This window comes from Podarcis bocagei (genome assembly GCF_964188305.1).
Source record: "Podarcis bocagei genome assembly, chromosome: 11".
Taxonomy (NCBI): Eukaryota; Metazoa; Chordata; class Lepidosauria; order Squamata; family Lacertidae; genus Podarcis; species Podarcis bocagei.
This window is the reverse complement of record NC_138136.1, coordinates 52238489-52254386: the sequence shown is the minus strand read 5'-3', so window position 1 is coordinate 52254386 and position 15898 is coordinate 52238489. Positions and strand designations below refer to the sequence as shown.

General features: G+C 39.5%; 1 protein-coding gene across 13 annotated transcripts in view; it reads right to left on the bottom strand.

The window, feature by feature from the left end:
- TCF4 (transcription factor 4) overlaps positions 1-15898 on the bottom strand; it is a 340129-nt gene that overhangs the window by 163205 nt on the left and 161026 nt on the right. For all 13 annotated transcript variants that reach the window (XR_014012865.1, XM_081212857.1, XM_081212856.1 and 10 more), the window contains one exon: positions 4353-4417. Coding sequence is in view for 12 of the 13 variants with exons in the window: in XM_081212857.1 (XP_081068983.1) it covers positions 4353-4417 (65 nt within the window). In the remaining variant the exon portion in view is untranslated. The remainder of the gene's footprint in view (positions 1-4352; positions 4418-15898) is intronic.

Genomic DNA, 15898 nt, shown 5'->3' with positions numbered 1-15898 from the left:
GGAGGTACATGGCTTTAGGGTTACAACATTAGTACCTTTCCTCCAGAAGATTGATGATAAAAACTATTTATTGGCTAACAGTAAATATTTTGAGTACTGAATATTTTCTAAGCATAATTCAAAGCTCCAGTGCCAACCATTAAGGCCATATATAGTTCACAAGAACTTGCCCGCATATTGAGGTCATCTTCTGAGGCCCTTCTCTAGGCAGCCCCACCTTCAGAGGATGGTGCCCCAAGAAAGGGCCTTTTCAGTTGTGGTGAACGACCAAGTAACATCCTCCCTGGGCATAAAGGTCTAAATAAAGAGAGAGTTAGGGAATTTGCTATCATGTGATGGTGGATGGCATGAATACCTTTGAGAGGGGATTATACATTCGTGGAGGACAGATGGAGCATCAGTCACAGTAGCGAAATGGAACCCCCATTTCAGGAGTGGAGCACTTGAGGGACGAAAAATGGGATAATGGCTTCATGCCCTGCCTGTGATCCTGTGGCAGGCAGTTGACTGTATATTCTGCATGTTTATATTTTAATATCACGTGGACTTTGTTTTTATTGGTGATTATAAGCTACTTTGTAGAGGAAGTGTCTCAAACATGGGGTGTATAATAATAAATAAAACAAATACAGATGTAACCAAGATTCCTTTCGCCTGGTCCAGCAGGACTCATCTTATGTTCTTAAAGTATGCAACATCTCTTGCTTCTTATAGTTCAAAAATAAACATCACTTTATTGATGTGTGGAACTGCATAACCACATTTTGAGTAAAATTTTATAGGCCTTTTGCAACCCGCTAAAAATACATCAGCACTTGGATCTGGCCCTAGTCACCCTAAGCTAACCACTTTCAAGCATGACCAAAAGAACTTTGTTTATTTATGAACTTATACTCTGCTTTTCAAAGCAAAACGTAAAAATAAAAAAGCCTTCAAGAAGCTTCTTACAATATTCAGCTAGCAGTAAATACAAAAAAAAAAACAACCAAAAAAACAGTTGAATATTGCAACCAATACAATAATGTAAATTCATTTTATTTTATTTTATTTTTACAAAACTCCAATGAATTCTTATCAGCGAAAAGGCTTGTCTTTCTGGGAAGGTATGTAGAAACAAAACAAATGTCCAGCATAAGACAAAAAGTACAGATCGCTGTTGCCTATCTAATTTCAAGGGGAAGCTGATTCCAAAATGCAAGGGACACTATGCAAAAGGCTCGAGTCTTAATAGTCATGGGGCAAGTCTCCAGCTTATGTGGAACCCCAACCCCCCCCCCAGATGATCATTATCACTGGGGCTGGGATTTAGGGGATAAGGTGATCCCTCAGAGACCCTGATCCCAAGTTATTTAGTGCTTCGTATGATAACATCCAAACCTTGAACTTTCAATTCCTATGTTTTTTTTCTGCCCATCTTCTTTGTTGGGATCAGTCATTTACCTCCATGACCGTTGACCGAGCTTGACCTTGCTATTTTACTTGGCTAAGAGCTTGTTTTCTGTGTTTCATAGCAGGTAATCACTATTCTTGGATTATTGTTCTTCACCCACCTCCCCTGGCCTTTTTCCAGGAATGTTTGAATCTGTGTTCCTTTCAAATGTAAATCGGCATTGTCAAAAAATGTCCAGCCACTTCCTTATTTTGAGGACAATCAGAACTAAGTAGGTGCACCCAAGCATCTGTTTCAAGGATTAGGGTTGCCTGCAACTGGACTTTACACAACTGTACACAAGAACGTTAAGAAACAGTACCATCGTGGAAAAGTTATGAATAGCATGGCTGTTAGATATGGACATCATCGGTTTCCACTGATTTATAGAGCAATTTCTTAAGATGAAGGCAGAATTAAGTCAGCTGAGCATTTATTTATTTATTACAAGAGAAGAAGTTGTGTATTGGTCTGCGAGAAATGACAGGACTTTCAGTGGTCAGCTAAAAGGTTATTATAATGGAGGGGGAGCAAATATAACAGGATTGGTGAGCAGAGATGGATGAACATTGGGAAATGATAATTTTCTATTTCCATTGCAGGGGGGAGCAAAGAGCTATGGGGTGATTAAAGGAGATGGCAGAGACAGAGGGGGGAGGGTAAAATGGGGAGAAAAAACAGTGCTTTATTCAAACTCACAAGGCAATGATAAAGGAACAAGGCAGCAAATTTGAGACAAACCTACTTTCTATAGGTAGGTGTCTTTCATTCACAGGATGACTTACTTTTGCTGAGCATTACGCGTAGGCATTTATTGTTAGACAGATTTGCAACAGCATCATATATCTGGACACAAAGAAACTGTAACACAGCTAAATAAACATGCAGGATCAGTGACGGTACTGATGGTGGCACTACAGCAAACTCTAACCTGTAATGAGCATGGAATAATTTTAAATAAGTAAAATATTAGCCAGAGCCTTGAAATGAATCGAAGGACTATTATAGGAATAGTCAGGAGGTTGAATGTGAAAAATGCACCCAGCGCAGCTTTCTTTCTACTTTTTTGCTTGAAACAAAAGGAAAAGCTATTTTCTTTTTCCACGAAGTATCTAAAGTCTCGGGTAGCTTGAATGACAATTTCACAGCTTAAGGGGACTTTGCTCTAACTAAAGTCGGCAGGGAAATCTTGTTGCTTATAATAAGGAACCAGTATAAATTATTATTAGCTACAGAAACATACACAAAGCTGTCCAAAATCACATAAGACTACTTCCCCAGCCAACAAAGAGGGCCCCTCTGAAAATTGCAGTTTGTTCCACCACCACCTGCAAAAAAGGAAGCATGTGGTCAACCTCCTCCTCTCTCACTTAGAACAACCTCTGCCTTGACCCTCAGAAACCAGATACACAGGAACAGGCCTTCCACAGGAATTGAAAGCTTTACACTAGAGACACAGCACTAAGCTGTTCATTGCCTAAGCTATCTGCTCCTAGCACTTGCAGCTGCATTCCAAAGATGTTTCCGTTGCCCTGGAATGGCTGTAAATTTACTTTTCTGTGGAATTCCTCCCAGGAAAAAAAGTGGGGTGAATTGCACTTGATAACACATGCAGCCCTTAAGTTCTTGTCCCAGCCACTCTCATGTCTCAATTCCACAAATCTCTGGCTACAGATCTGGACAGAACTGATGGCTTATCTGAGTAGGCTGGAAAGTCCAAACTTGAAAAAGCTAACAGATGCAAGAAGGCAATGGAATGCCAGCGCTAAGGATACACTAATACTAAGTGTGTGTACTTTCCAAGGCACGATCCTATTTAATTACTTGAATTGTTTATATTTTTCTATGCTTAATTAAACAGAGTAGCAACCCGCAGCCTCAAAATCCCACATTGTTCCCCCCATATCACTAAGGGACTTGACCATATTAAAAGGATAAAAAGGGTGAGGGAACACATACTCCCTTCAACAAGAGAAATAGCATACTTCTTTTGGCTAGCTGAGTTAAAACTCTGTAAAGTTTAAAAAAAGAGGGTATTAATCCCTCTCTGCAGTTTTCAAAATTGAGCAACTACTGCTCCAGAAAGAAAGAAAGAAAGAAAGAAAGAAAGAAAGAAAGAAAGAAAGAAAGAAAGAAAAGGGTCGGAGAGAGAAAAATGAATGGTAAAATTATATTGCAGCATCTTTTTTTATCACTTGGCTTGAAAGGAGCTTAAACGTTTGGCTATTGATAGCAATTTTAGACTAAGGCGCTCTCTGGAGAGTCAGAAGTATGCAAATGTGGAGTGTTCAGAGGCACAAACACACACATGCTATACCTTTGTATTACACTGGCATTTTATTATTTAATTAAACTACTCTTATTTTTCTAGCTCGCGCATGCTTCCCTTGAGACGGTTTTGCTGTTAGCCTGCTGGCCTTGACTTCCAGCCAAAAACAATTCAGAAACAAAAAGGGACAACAAATCATATTTTCTCAGACATTTTTATCCTTCAATACAACCCTGTTTTCACACAACATCATACAGACTCTATGAAAACTGTAATTTATTGCAATAGCCATCCAAAGCAAGGGTCTTACACATCCTCCGTGGGTGCTTTCCCTTTACAATTCCTTAAGTTGTGCCATTAGTCAGGAATTGTCATGTTGAAAACGGTACGGAAGGAGGTTGATCAATACTCTACCAACATGATACTAGGATATTGAGCAAGTTATTAATTGAAATCCACAGACAGTAATCAGAAGGAACTGGAAAAATGTCTTAACATCTACATTTTCAAACACAAATTAAATTTTGTTAAAGACCCCTTTGCAAACCATCTGGCGTCCTCAGAAAGCAAGACTGAGACTGCATAATCCACAAAAATCATGTTTGGGATAAATCATAAAACCGTACATTTTCCCGTATCATGGCTAGCTCTTACCTGGTGGCAACCCTGTAGGTTTGAGTCTCGCCCATATGATGAATAGGAGCCCCTTTCTGATTTACCTGTTTTTTTAAAAAAACAACAACAGAGAAAGTAGTGTTAGCTGACATATGCGTTTCTATAAGTAATATACTGCATAATTATTTTATCTATATAGCAGACTATTTATTGGGTTGCACAGTCTATCCCTTTTCTTCAGGTTCAACTTCTATAATGCTGGAATAGAACAAAATCATTGCATATTATGCGTTTTCATTTCAGAGCTATAATCCACCCTCCATAGAAAATACTCCATTTGCCCAAACTTGAAGTCTTATTACATGGGGAAGAGTTCCCACTCATTAAAAGGCTTCATCACAGAGTTCAGTCTGGGGGCTACTTCACATTCCATTGTATGGGACACCCAGCAGGTTGGGGCAGGGCATAGACTGGTGGTGTGGGCAAAAGACTAAGCTTTACAAGGCTATAGCAAAGATACAATTTGGAAGGAAGCTTCATGGTTGCTTTAAACTAAAAAGCAAAAATAAATAAATAAGGGCAGTCCATCATGGACTGCTCATAGTCTTATCTAGTTTGGCCTCTGGTGCCCTTCATAACGACATAACTAGATAGGCCTACTGACACACTGTTCTTGCGCAACTGCCATTCATTTCCACAGGACTAGTGAAAAAGAAGTTCTTGGGGGACTGTGTTGTAAGTCACCTTCAAGATTTGGTATGATGAAAAAAAGAAAATAAATGCCCTGTTCTCATTCCAAATGTCACTCATGTTTCCTAAAGCCCTGAAACAGGATCAGCAACCTCTATCAAGAAGCAAACAACTCTCCTTTCCTCTTCCTTTTCACCCCATCCCTAAAACCTGAGTAAATTTATTTTTACGTACACAGCAGGAAGGTTACCGTGTCATGACCTGACCATAATAATTCTCACTGATTACACTGCAGTCACCAGTGAGGTCAGAGGTAATCAATCAGAAGCTCTCCAGATGGTGAATTTAGCAAAGAAACCTTTCAGAAGTCTGATTCTTCTCACTCTTTCTCGGTGTAATTCCCTAGCGAATGACCTGAGCTCGGCAGTTACACTCAGGAAAGAAAAATTTGGATCAAAAAAATGTCGCTTCCTACCAGCGTTTCAGCTGCCTCAGAACTGCAAAGGATTTGAGTGGAGTGCTGGGTTTCTGTGCCAACTCTAAGTACCTAATTTGATTCCCTTATATGCTCCTTTGATTTCCTTTAGAACACTAACTGCACATGACATAGTCAAAAATAGTTCTTGTTACTTCAGTAAGAAAACAGTTTCCAAATGTAAAGGTGAACATTAAAAAACCTGTGGGGGGGGTAGGGGGTGTGGGATTTGACTGGTGAAAAACATGAAACCCTAATAGCCCTGTTCCACGAGGGAACCAAAGAACAATATGGGTGCTGATATCAAAGAGATGGCATGAAAACCACCCAAGTGATTAAGACTACTATAGCGAAGAAGTTACAGATTAAGATAAAGTGGGCAAGGGCATATCTGCAATTATGGGGATCATACAAGATCACCAGAGATAAGATTAAATGGCTTAGTACAGCAAGAACCACATATAACACAATGTGATTGGATATCAACTACATTTGATTCATGTACGATTTACCAACGGGTGGTCAACAATAATGACACTTGGGTGTACAGATCTAATGTAATGCAGAGTTCAGGTTGTTTTCCCAATCAAGCATATAATAAATCGCAATAACTGACTATACGTAGTACAGTACATTACCCCTGCAAATGAATCATTTAATTACTATCACTATCGAAGACATGTCCTTTGCACAAGTGCCTGTGGTTTAAAGAATTTTATTTGATAATGTAATATGCATTCTGAATTTCACAGAATCATAAGCAATGAAAAAGAAAATGCTTACTTTTTTGCACTTAAAATATTGAATAAAGTACATTAAGAATCTGCTACTTCATTTCCCAGAGACAGTGTTGAATGCATGTCAAAAAATCTAGTCTTCACTTAATTAAATACATGTAAGGCACTATTTAATATTTGCTGAATATAGCTAGGCTTCAATAAAAACAGTGCCTAAGTTATGTGACTTTATGGTATAAAATAAAGTCACATTGACAAATTGTGGTTGTGCTTATTCTACAAGCTCTTAAAATGGCATCTGCAGATGTTAACATGCTCATATGAAATTATTTGTATTCAGTTACCCTGTTTAGAAATACAGGGCACACTCACGGGGAGGGGGGCTCTCGTATTGGAAAGGAATAGGAGTTACATGAACATGCAACTGTGCTCCCATTTAGTCTGCCACTTTCAATGGAGCATTTACAGCAGAATATCTCCATAGACTGAACTCATTATACGGCCAGAAAAAGTAAGATCTTGTAACCTGTTCTTGAATCATCTGTGCCTTGGAAGAAAACAGAACCAACACTACAGAATGAATTTGTCTACAGACCAAGAAAGCAATATTTCTTAAACTGAGTTTATGACTTAAGTCAGTACCATGTGCAAGTAATACAATGGATAGTAGTAATATAGCAGCAGCCATGACCAATTCAAATACTGAGTTAACAAGACACAAAACAGGGGGCAAGGTGGACAGGGGTCTTGAAAGGAATAGGTGCAGTGTAGCTTTTACTCTGCATTGCACCTGTAAGGAGAACTTCATTACTAGGTGAATCTACTAGGTGAACTGAAGCAATAAAATTTAACATTGGGGTGAGGGGCAGAGGAATAAAGCCAACAATCACAACCTTATTGTACAAAGAGCCCAGCAAACATTTCTATTTGCTGCATGTGAATACCTGTCCGCCTCCTTACTATCAGATCAGTCACAGGCTGCCTTGTTTTAATTTCAGTTGTTAAAAAATATTTATCCAGATACAAAAATAAACGCACTGCAAATTACAAGTTGTCAGGGTTAAAAATCTACTTCTATTTGTGTGGGGGAGGATAAGAGAACAGCACAGACATGAATCATTCTCAGTAATTTGAGTGTTTCCATGACATCAATGGGCACTCGTCCAGGACTCTGTCGAAGTCTGTGAGGTACCAAAGAGACATAGCAACCAGCAGGAGATTGACTTTTTTTTTAGGATTATGCTCCTTGTAAAGATTTCATCTGTAGCATCCACTTTTACCACCAAATAGATAGCTTTGGAGATCATGAGTGAACACATTTCATTCTAATAGTGTAAGCCTTTAACTTTCATTGCATCTTTATTTTTGCTCTCAAATCCAACCAGATTCCTCCCAGTTAAGAACAAAATAATCAAAATTTACAAGAAACCCTCTGGAGATGAGTGTGTGCTTGGGTATCTGTGTGTTTCAGCGTTTGTATATATTCACTATCAATTGTCATTATGGAACGAACAGACTTTTTTTTGTAAATGACATTTCGTTTTGTGGAAGGGGAAAAAATCATTTGTAAAAAAAAAAACCCTGTCCATTTAAAATTAGCTGCACTCTTTATGTTGATTTTCTGCTTAAAATTCACTGGCACATTTGTTTCAGATAATAAAATTTGAAAGAGTGTTGATAATATGCTAGAGTAGGCTCTTTAAGTAACTATTTGTGTGCATGGTTTTTTTGTTTTTTAAAGAAAGATCAACCAGAATTTCTATGCTTACTTTACAATATTGCAACATTCTCAGGTGCTGCTGAAACCCAGCAATCCAGGATGTCTATTTCTTAACTGGGGTGGTACAAACGATTGTTTATTTTTAAATGGATGGGGGGGATCTGTTTTAAAAAGAAAGAGTCTACAGCAATGTAGAAACTCGACGCATTCACTGCGGAATTTTCGACTCAACCCTCCTGTACTAGAATGCGGCAGTCGCTGCGGATATTTTTTGGCACGAAGACAATGGTGGAAGTGCCAAGCCCCATGGCTACAACTACTCAAAAGAGGCATAAGGGTAGCATTAATCGCTCAAGTCTTTTACTGCACGGAGTACTGCTGTCCATCTTTTTAAAATAAAATAAAAAATCTAATGTACTCATTAATATATATATTTTTGTATGAACTGGGGAGGGTAGAGTATTGAAATTCCAGCCAATAACAAATCTTGTCAAATGTCTGATTAATTTGTTTTTCCCCCCTTCCCTTTGACCAAAGAAGACCATGTCAATTGCTAACACAAAAGATCTATTTTTACATGATAATCAAAACCAGGGTTTCGAACGAGAGGCTGACTCACAGCAATAACACATATATTTTGCAAGTAGTGGTCTTCAGAGTAGGAAATATATTATCAATAATACTAATGCCTTTTAAAATAAATAAATGCACTCCAGTCAAAATACATATAAAGAGAAGCAGGCTTTGAACTGCCAAGGCTCTTCTCCAAGGCATAATCCACACCCGTGCACCCAATAAACACCCAAAAAATAAAAAGGAAGCCTCTCTAAAATGAACTCAACTGACTGCTTACTATGCATTTGCAAGCATTTGAGATGTACTGTAATAAAGAGCAAGAGAGTCAGAGAAAAAGAGAAGCAGTATAGGATTTCCAATCAGTCAATGAAGAAGCCAGTTGCCTCTCCATGGTGTGCTTTGAAAAATTAATCGAATTAAGTAGAAAATGTAAGCAACTTGCAAAGAATAAACGCAAGTCATCTAACTCTCACACATACCATTTTTCTTTTGCTCTGAAAGATAGGGCACCTTGTTTTTACTCTGCCATGGAAAATAATGAGGCACAGGGCAACTCCTTTCTATCTGCTGAGGGAACTGGAGGAGCAGCTATTGTTGTGAGGGATTTTGCTTCAGTGTTCATGTTGATCTTACATCTTAAAATTCTCAGAGACTTGGGCTCAAGCTGCAGAATCCAGATACAATTGAAAATGAACCCAGATGAAGAGTTTTCAGCTTCAGTTTGGCTTTAGATGAAACCATGATGGTCAACAAACTTCTGATGTGCTTGGATTGCGAACTTCTCAGCTGGGGGACTGCTTCTGTCTGGGCCCAAGCCCTTATTTTTACTGCAAGACATTGCCTTTTCCCACTGAGTTCCATTATAAATAAAAATCACCAGGAACTGAAAAATGAAAATCCATCGCAGTATATTGCACTTTGGGGTTTTTTCCACATCAATCAGTCAGCACAATATTGCATGAGCAGGCTCGCCCTCTCTTAGTGCCCACCCCCGCAATTGCAGAAACCTCCCAGAACTGCTCTAAAGGACCCTCCAGAGAGGATTATTAAATGTTCAACTCTAAAAACTTATTCACCAGCATGTAGTGTGGTAGGTATTGCTCACATCTCAAGGGAGGCTAACTGTCCTTTTGGACCACACAGCAATAATAGAGAAGTTGCCCAAAGCTTGGTATTTTACTGATACCAAATGCAGCTGGCTGTCAAAAGAAATCCAGCACTGCAGAGAGCCACAGGAATTGTTTGATACAGAACTTAATTTCAGTCCAACGCTGGCTTGATTCAGACATCACCAAAGTCTGATTTCCAAACCATGGTTTTAAGAAATAGGAATCTGCAGCAGATTCACATGGTGCCCCTCTGCTCTTGCATGGAGATTCCATACTCTGTTTCCTTGTTTGTTCTAACCAAAGCTCATCATTACATCTCAATCAGCACACTCTGTTAGCCAGTGGTGGCAGTGAGATGCAGTGTTGAGCTCACTGGGACACAAGCAGGCAAGCCACCTGCAGCCTAGAACTCCTCCATCCTTCCTGCTTCACTCCACAACATCCCCACAACACCACTGGGAGATTCTCTGCGCCTCCACTACCCTGCTGAGGAACCACCGCTATTAGCAGTAACCAGGACTTGTCTGAAAACCATGATCTGAAGTGGGATTTGGTTGCCTCTAACCATAGTTTACCCAATTCAGGCATCAGAGTGAATTATGGTTCATATTAAATACAAACTGGATGATGGAAATAGCACGCAAGAAGCTCTCAAATCTATGGTGCACTCATGATCTCCAATCCATTGTTTAGAGCAGGCATAGGCAAACTCAGCCCTCCAGATGTTTTTGAGACTACAATTCCCATCATCCCTAACCACTGGTCCTGTTAGCTAGGGATGATAGGAGTTGTAGTCCCAAAACATCTGGAGGGCCAAGTTTGCCTATGCCTGGTTTAGAGATTAGGTTTTGTGACATCTGAATTGAACAATTGTATTAAGCATCCCAAGTCAACAGGATATTAGAATAACTTTAGAGGCGCTACAAGAATTGCAGGTGCTTCAGAGATATTGGGGGGGGGGGGACACACTGAAGAATGCTGGTGTTTTCACAAAGTGAAAGACTTCAGTATATACACTGACATGCAATAAAGATTGATTGTTTCTAAAGAGACATTGCAGTGCCAGTGCAACGTGCTATTACAACAGAAGATAGTACAGTTTTACAGAGCCACCATAAGACAAAGGAAATGAAAGCCTTAAAGCTGCACTTAACAGAAGGATGCTTCCAGGTGGGCAGTTTTTCAGGTGTCAAGCTGATTCAATGCACCTCACACCATGCGCAAGACTGTGCCAATTCCTGTGTTGACCCTATTCGTTTAAAGAAGGGGTGGCTATTGTGTGGCCCTCCAGATGTCGCTTAACTCCAAGTCCTATGAACCCCAGCCAACATGGCCAACAGTCAGGGACGATGGGCACTGAAGTTCAGCATCTGGAGGGCATCCAGGTTTAAACAGAGGCATTGCAAAATTGGCATGTGTGGAATAAGTGAAAACTGTCCAAGAACATGCCATTGATTGGAGACTTATCCCCCGAGATGCTTTTGCCCCCGTTTCCACTTGGGTATTTTAGCATGCACACAAAACAGCCTTCAAAACAGATAGTACTTGGAGAAATCCTGAAGTTAAACCCAACACAGAACACTGTTGACCTAAGTGCATGTAACACAGTACTTGCTCATTATTTTGGTAGCTGGTTAATCAAAATTATTGCTTCTCAAGAGTCTACCCAGTTGTGGTTTATTCCTGCATAAACGATAGTCATTGTGTAATCAATAGTCATTGTGCTGCCACTGCTGCTATTTTAAGATCAAATTGATACTGCAACATTAGCAAAGTTGCTAGTTTGCAAGTGGGAAGTGCTGTTTCACATTTTAATGAACATTTAAGGAAGGAAGGAAGGAAGGAAGGAAGGAAGGAAGGAAGGAAGGAAGGAAGGAAGGAGAAAGAAAGAAATTGAAGAAATGAAAAGGGGCAACTTTAGTCACACAGAAGAAGCCCAGCTGAAGACTCAACCAGTAGAGTTCTGATAGTGGAGAAATAAAAGCAAATATACTGTATTTTGCTGTGTATAAGACGCCCCATGTATAAGACAACCCCTATTTTTTTTTACCCCAAATTAAGAAATTAAGTTGTTTAGCTTTTTTTTCGGGGGGGGGGAGGTCACTTCCGCCAATCGCTCACCCGCCTGCCCACCACTGCCAATTGCTTGCCACAGCCACTGCTGATCGCACACCTTGCCGCACTGGTACTGGATGGAGTTGACCTCTCTTTAGGCTCAAGTTTACATCTCAGGATGGGGTGTTCTCCTTGACTCACCTATCTGTGGCAGTAGCAATGGCTAGCAATGTCTTTAATCAGTTTAATCACATATATCATCTGCAACAGCAGACCTTGCCTCACTTACTAATGGTGTGGACAAGAGACATGACCTTTTCCATTGTGGCCCCTTATCTGTGGAAATCTCTGTCATGAGAGCCTTTGGGAGGGGGGGGCTTCTTCCCTGTTTTCTTTTCTTAAAAGTCTTTAATCTATTCTGCCTTTGAACAAAATGGTAAGATGGACTTTAAATTGCTACCGTTCAATGTCTGATTTATTTATTTACAAAAAAAGTGATACTATTAACTTGCTTTTCTGAAGAGTTTCAGTCTTAATGTATTAGATAATATTTATTTAAAAACTTTTATGAACTGCTTAATATTTTAAAATCCCCAAGTGGTCTACAGTCTAAAAACAAACGTTGAAACTGAAACACAAGTTAAAACCAGCAAAACAGCAGTATAAAAACACACAAAAGCATATGGAGCAGAAATTCAGAAGACTCAAACATGTAAAACAGGATCCAATCTTTTGGGTCAATGAAAGTCTGAGCAAATCAGTGTTACTTAAAAATGATTTAATATGAATATAAGCCACCTTGGAAAAACTTTGTGCTCTGAAATGTGGCACAGAATTTTTTTTAAAAAAAATTTAATTACTTCCTGGACACTATTTCCCCACATCTAATACAATGATAACAGTAAGACACCCCCACCTAAAAACACCCTCCTCTCTTAGCCAGTTTATAATCTTAATATCTGATACTAATGCATAAGGACTACATAATGCAATGTATAGTATTTTTCATGCCTTTTTTAAAGTTAGTACCAATAAATATTTGTCCAGCATTGACAAATCAGGTTTCCTAATGGATCCACAACCTCAACGCTTACAGAGCATACATATATTGTTTGTGTCACAAAGAACACTAGGGAGTCACAGCCTTAAATTGTGCTTGAACAATACTACCATTTTTAAAAAGAAAATGGTAAGTAAATAGTTCTGAATATCCTGGACTTGAAATAGTGATGTGTTCAATAGATGCAGGAACTGAAAACAATACAAATATAATATGGTCCTTCAATTAAGGCTTAACAAAACAAATACGTTACTATTCGGTAGCCTTGAAAGCAAGTCTATTTCTTGGGTTAAAAAATATTTTACCACCATGATTCATCTCTAAATTTGCCTGCTTTTTCTAGGCAAAATAAACTCAATAAACAAGAGGATTTCACTCATGTAGCACTCTATACCTCAGTCCCAATGTCTGGGAGCAGAGAGTTCCTGATTATCCACTACAGTACAGCTTATTTTACATCTGAAATAAAAATGTATTTTCACCAGTCATCTAAATCTCAGGATTTGAAAGCTTGGGAGGGGGAATATTCAGGAAAATTTGTTGTTTTTTAGTCGTGTCTGACCCTTCGTGACCCCCTGGACCAGAGAATGCCAGGCACGCTTGTCTTCCACTGCCTCCTGCAGTTTGTTCCGACTCATGTTGGTAGCTTCGAGAACACTGTCCAACCATCATTCAGGAAAATATGTATGTATTTTTTTGAAGTATGTATATACAGATTCCATAAGAAAAGATTGCAAAGTCCTTTACAACAAGAAAATACATCAAATCCAAAAATATGATTCAATTTACTCAACACACTCATTCTGTGTCTACTAACATACCTGTATCTCAACCTATACCAATACTCATTCGCCCAAACTTACACCCATAAACACATGGTACCTTCTCAACAATTGCACACCCAAACAACCCCCTAAGTACATATGCAAAAGACCCCACTGCGGCATTGGCAGCCTAACAGCCTAATGAGATGCAGGCTGCCCACTAGCCCCAGTAAAAGTGAAAATATAATAAAATATGCCGTTCAGGCAAAAAAATACCCGTTCACAGTGGGTTCAGGCTCTCACCTTAGTAATCAAATAAATATAGGATTTTAAAAAATCTATATCTAGGTCCCAAATGCACTATTTAAAGCAGGAATACTGAGATCAATTTAAGTACCATCCTTTATTTCACACCCGAAGCCCACCAAGTCTCAAAATATCACACAAAGCATGAGCCTAAACTTCCAAGGTCTCTTATATCTGACAGGTCCCTGGAAGTGACTAATCCAGTAGCATGACAATTAGGCAATGGAAAGGGAGCAAGGGCTGTATTTCAGGGGTAAGAAGCAAATCCAGGAGAACCTGGAGTAGCCCCATTGCTTATAAGGCTTTCATCGACTGTTCTCATTTTTGTTATGGTTGAACAGTGGTCCAAGAAACCTATCTACTACAAGAAGCTTCCTTTTATCTCAGTATTCTTAAGTTCAAATGCAGAAATAAGCACCTGCTCTTTCAAGCCTCTGGAAAGTCTGGATTAAAAGCAAAGCAACCCATCATTGGTTAGGGGCCAACAGGCCAAGAGGCCATTGCTCGATATTGCTGGTGCTTGATTAAGTATCTGGAAACTTTGGCTTTTCAGTCAACAAGGAAGCACGGCTATCTTAAAACAACTGAGTTACAGATTTCTGAAGTCTTGAAAGGAGCAGAATTGAAGGAGTACAATAAGCACTGATAGCCACTTGCTTAGATGGTTTTAAAAAGAGTTAGGGAGATTCATGGCAGGTAGACATTGATGGACTGGTAGCCATGACAGTGAAGCCAAATACAGAGCCAGTATACCTCTGAAGATATTGCAGATAAAGTAATTAGTAAAGATTGTGGTCTTCATAACCTGCTTGTGGGTTTCCTAGAGGAATCTGGCTGACCCCTGTAGGAAGGCAATTGCTGCATTAGAAGAATTACTGGTCTGATCCAGCAGACAATTCTTGGATTCTTATCCATCATGAATTCCATGCACATATACTTTAAATCACTACTGCTTCTTTGATCCAGTTTTTTGTTTGGTAAAACAAACCATGTGGGTCAGCAAATGGCTCAGAATATCTATTTTTAAACCATATATTTAGGCTAGTGGATAAATCCACTGTTTGGATCATTATGAAGAGCAATTCCCATTCTGGCCAGAGGGCTGTCTTTTGTCCTAAAAGTAAACCAGGTTTTGTAATCTCAAATTTTCACACCATTATGCTGCTGCCTGAGGGCTTGGGGCGCTGCTGCCAGTCAGAATAGAAAATAGTGGGTCCGGTGGACCAGCAGTCTGCTTCCAGATCCACACCACACATTTAACGCACACACTGCACTGATTTAAAGCACATGGCTTCCTCCAAAGAATGATGGGAAGTGTACTTTGTTAAGGGCTTGTGATGGGGAAAACTACAGTACCCACGATTCTTTGGGGAATGTCATGTGATTTAAATGTGCACTGGATTCACTTTAAGTATATGGGGTGAATTTGCAGTTTAAGTCAGCTTTATCTGTCCATATAATGAACGAAAGGACAACATGGTAAATGGGATGTATTGTATAGAAGACTAAAGGATGCACATGGAGAGGGGCAAATCCCAGAATCTTAGAACAGTTGGAAGTCATTTAGTCCAACTCTCTGTGTGTAACTGTCATTCTGCTGGTGCATCTCTGGTCCTAACATAATGGAAGTATAAGGATGGCCTGGTAAAAGGAGGCAGGATGGAGGTTTATAAAATTATTTCTGTTAATTTTAGGCATGATGTAAAATTTGCCCCACTTACCTGTGCGCTTGGTGCCAGCGTGATCCACTATTCTCAGTGCTGCCAGTTGACATTTTAAATCCCCCCTTTACTTTCACCCACAAGTCTGAGGGCCAGAAGCACGTATCTCCCTCCAATCACATGGCCAAACTCTATTTGCTGTGTGTGTCCTCATAAAGCCAGATCAGAGGAAGAGCAAAAAATGTTACCACCTGGTGATTTATGGGTAAAAAACACCCCCTGAAGCACCAGGAAACTTTGTCACTGTCTGCCCCAATAAGAGGTGACCTGAGAAAGCATGCTCTGTGTACACAGGTAGGCAGAAAGCACTTCAAAAATGCATTATCGGCAATAAATGCATTATAACCATTTCAGTGGAATATGCTTTAGAGC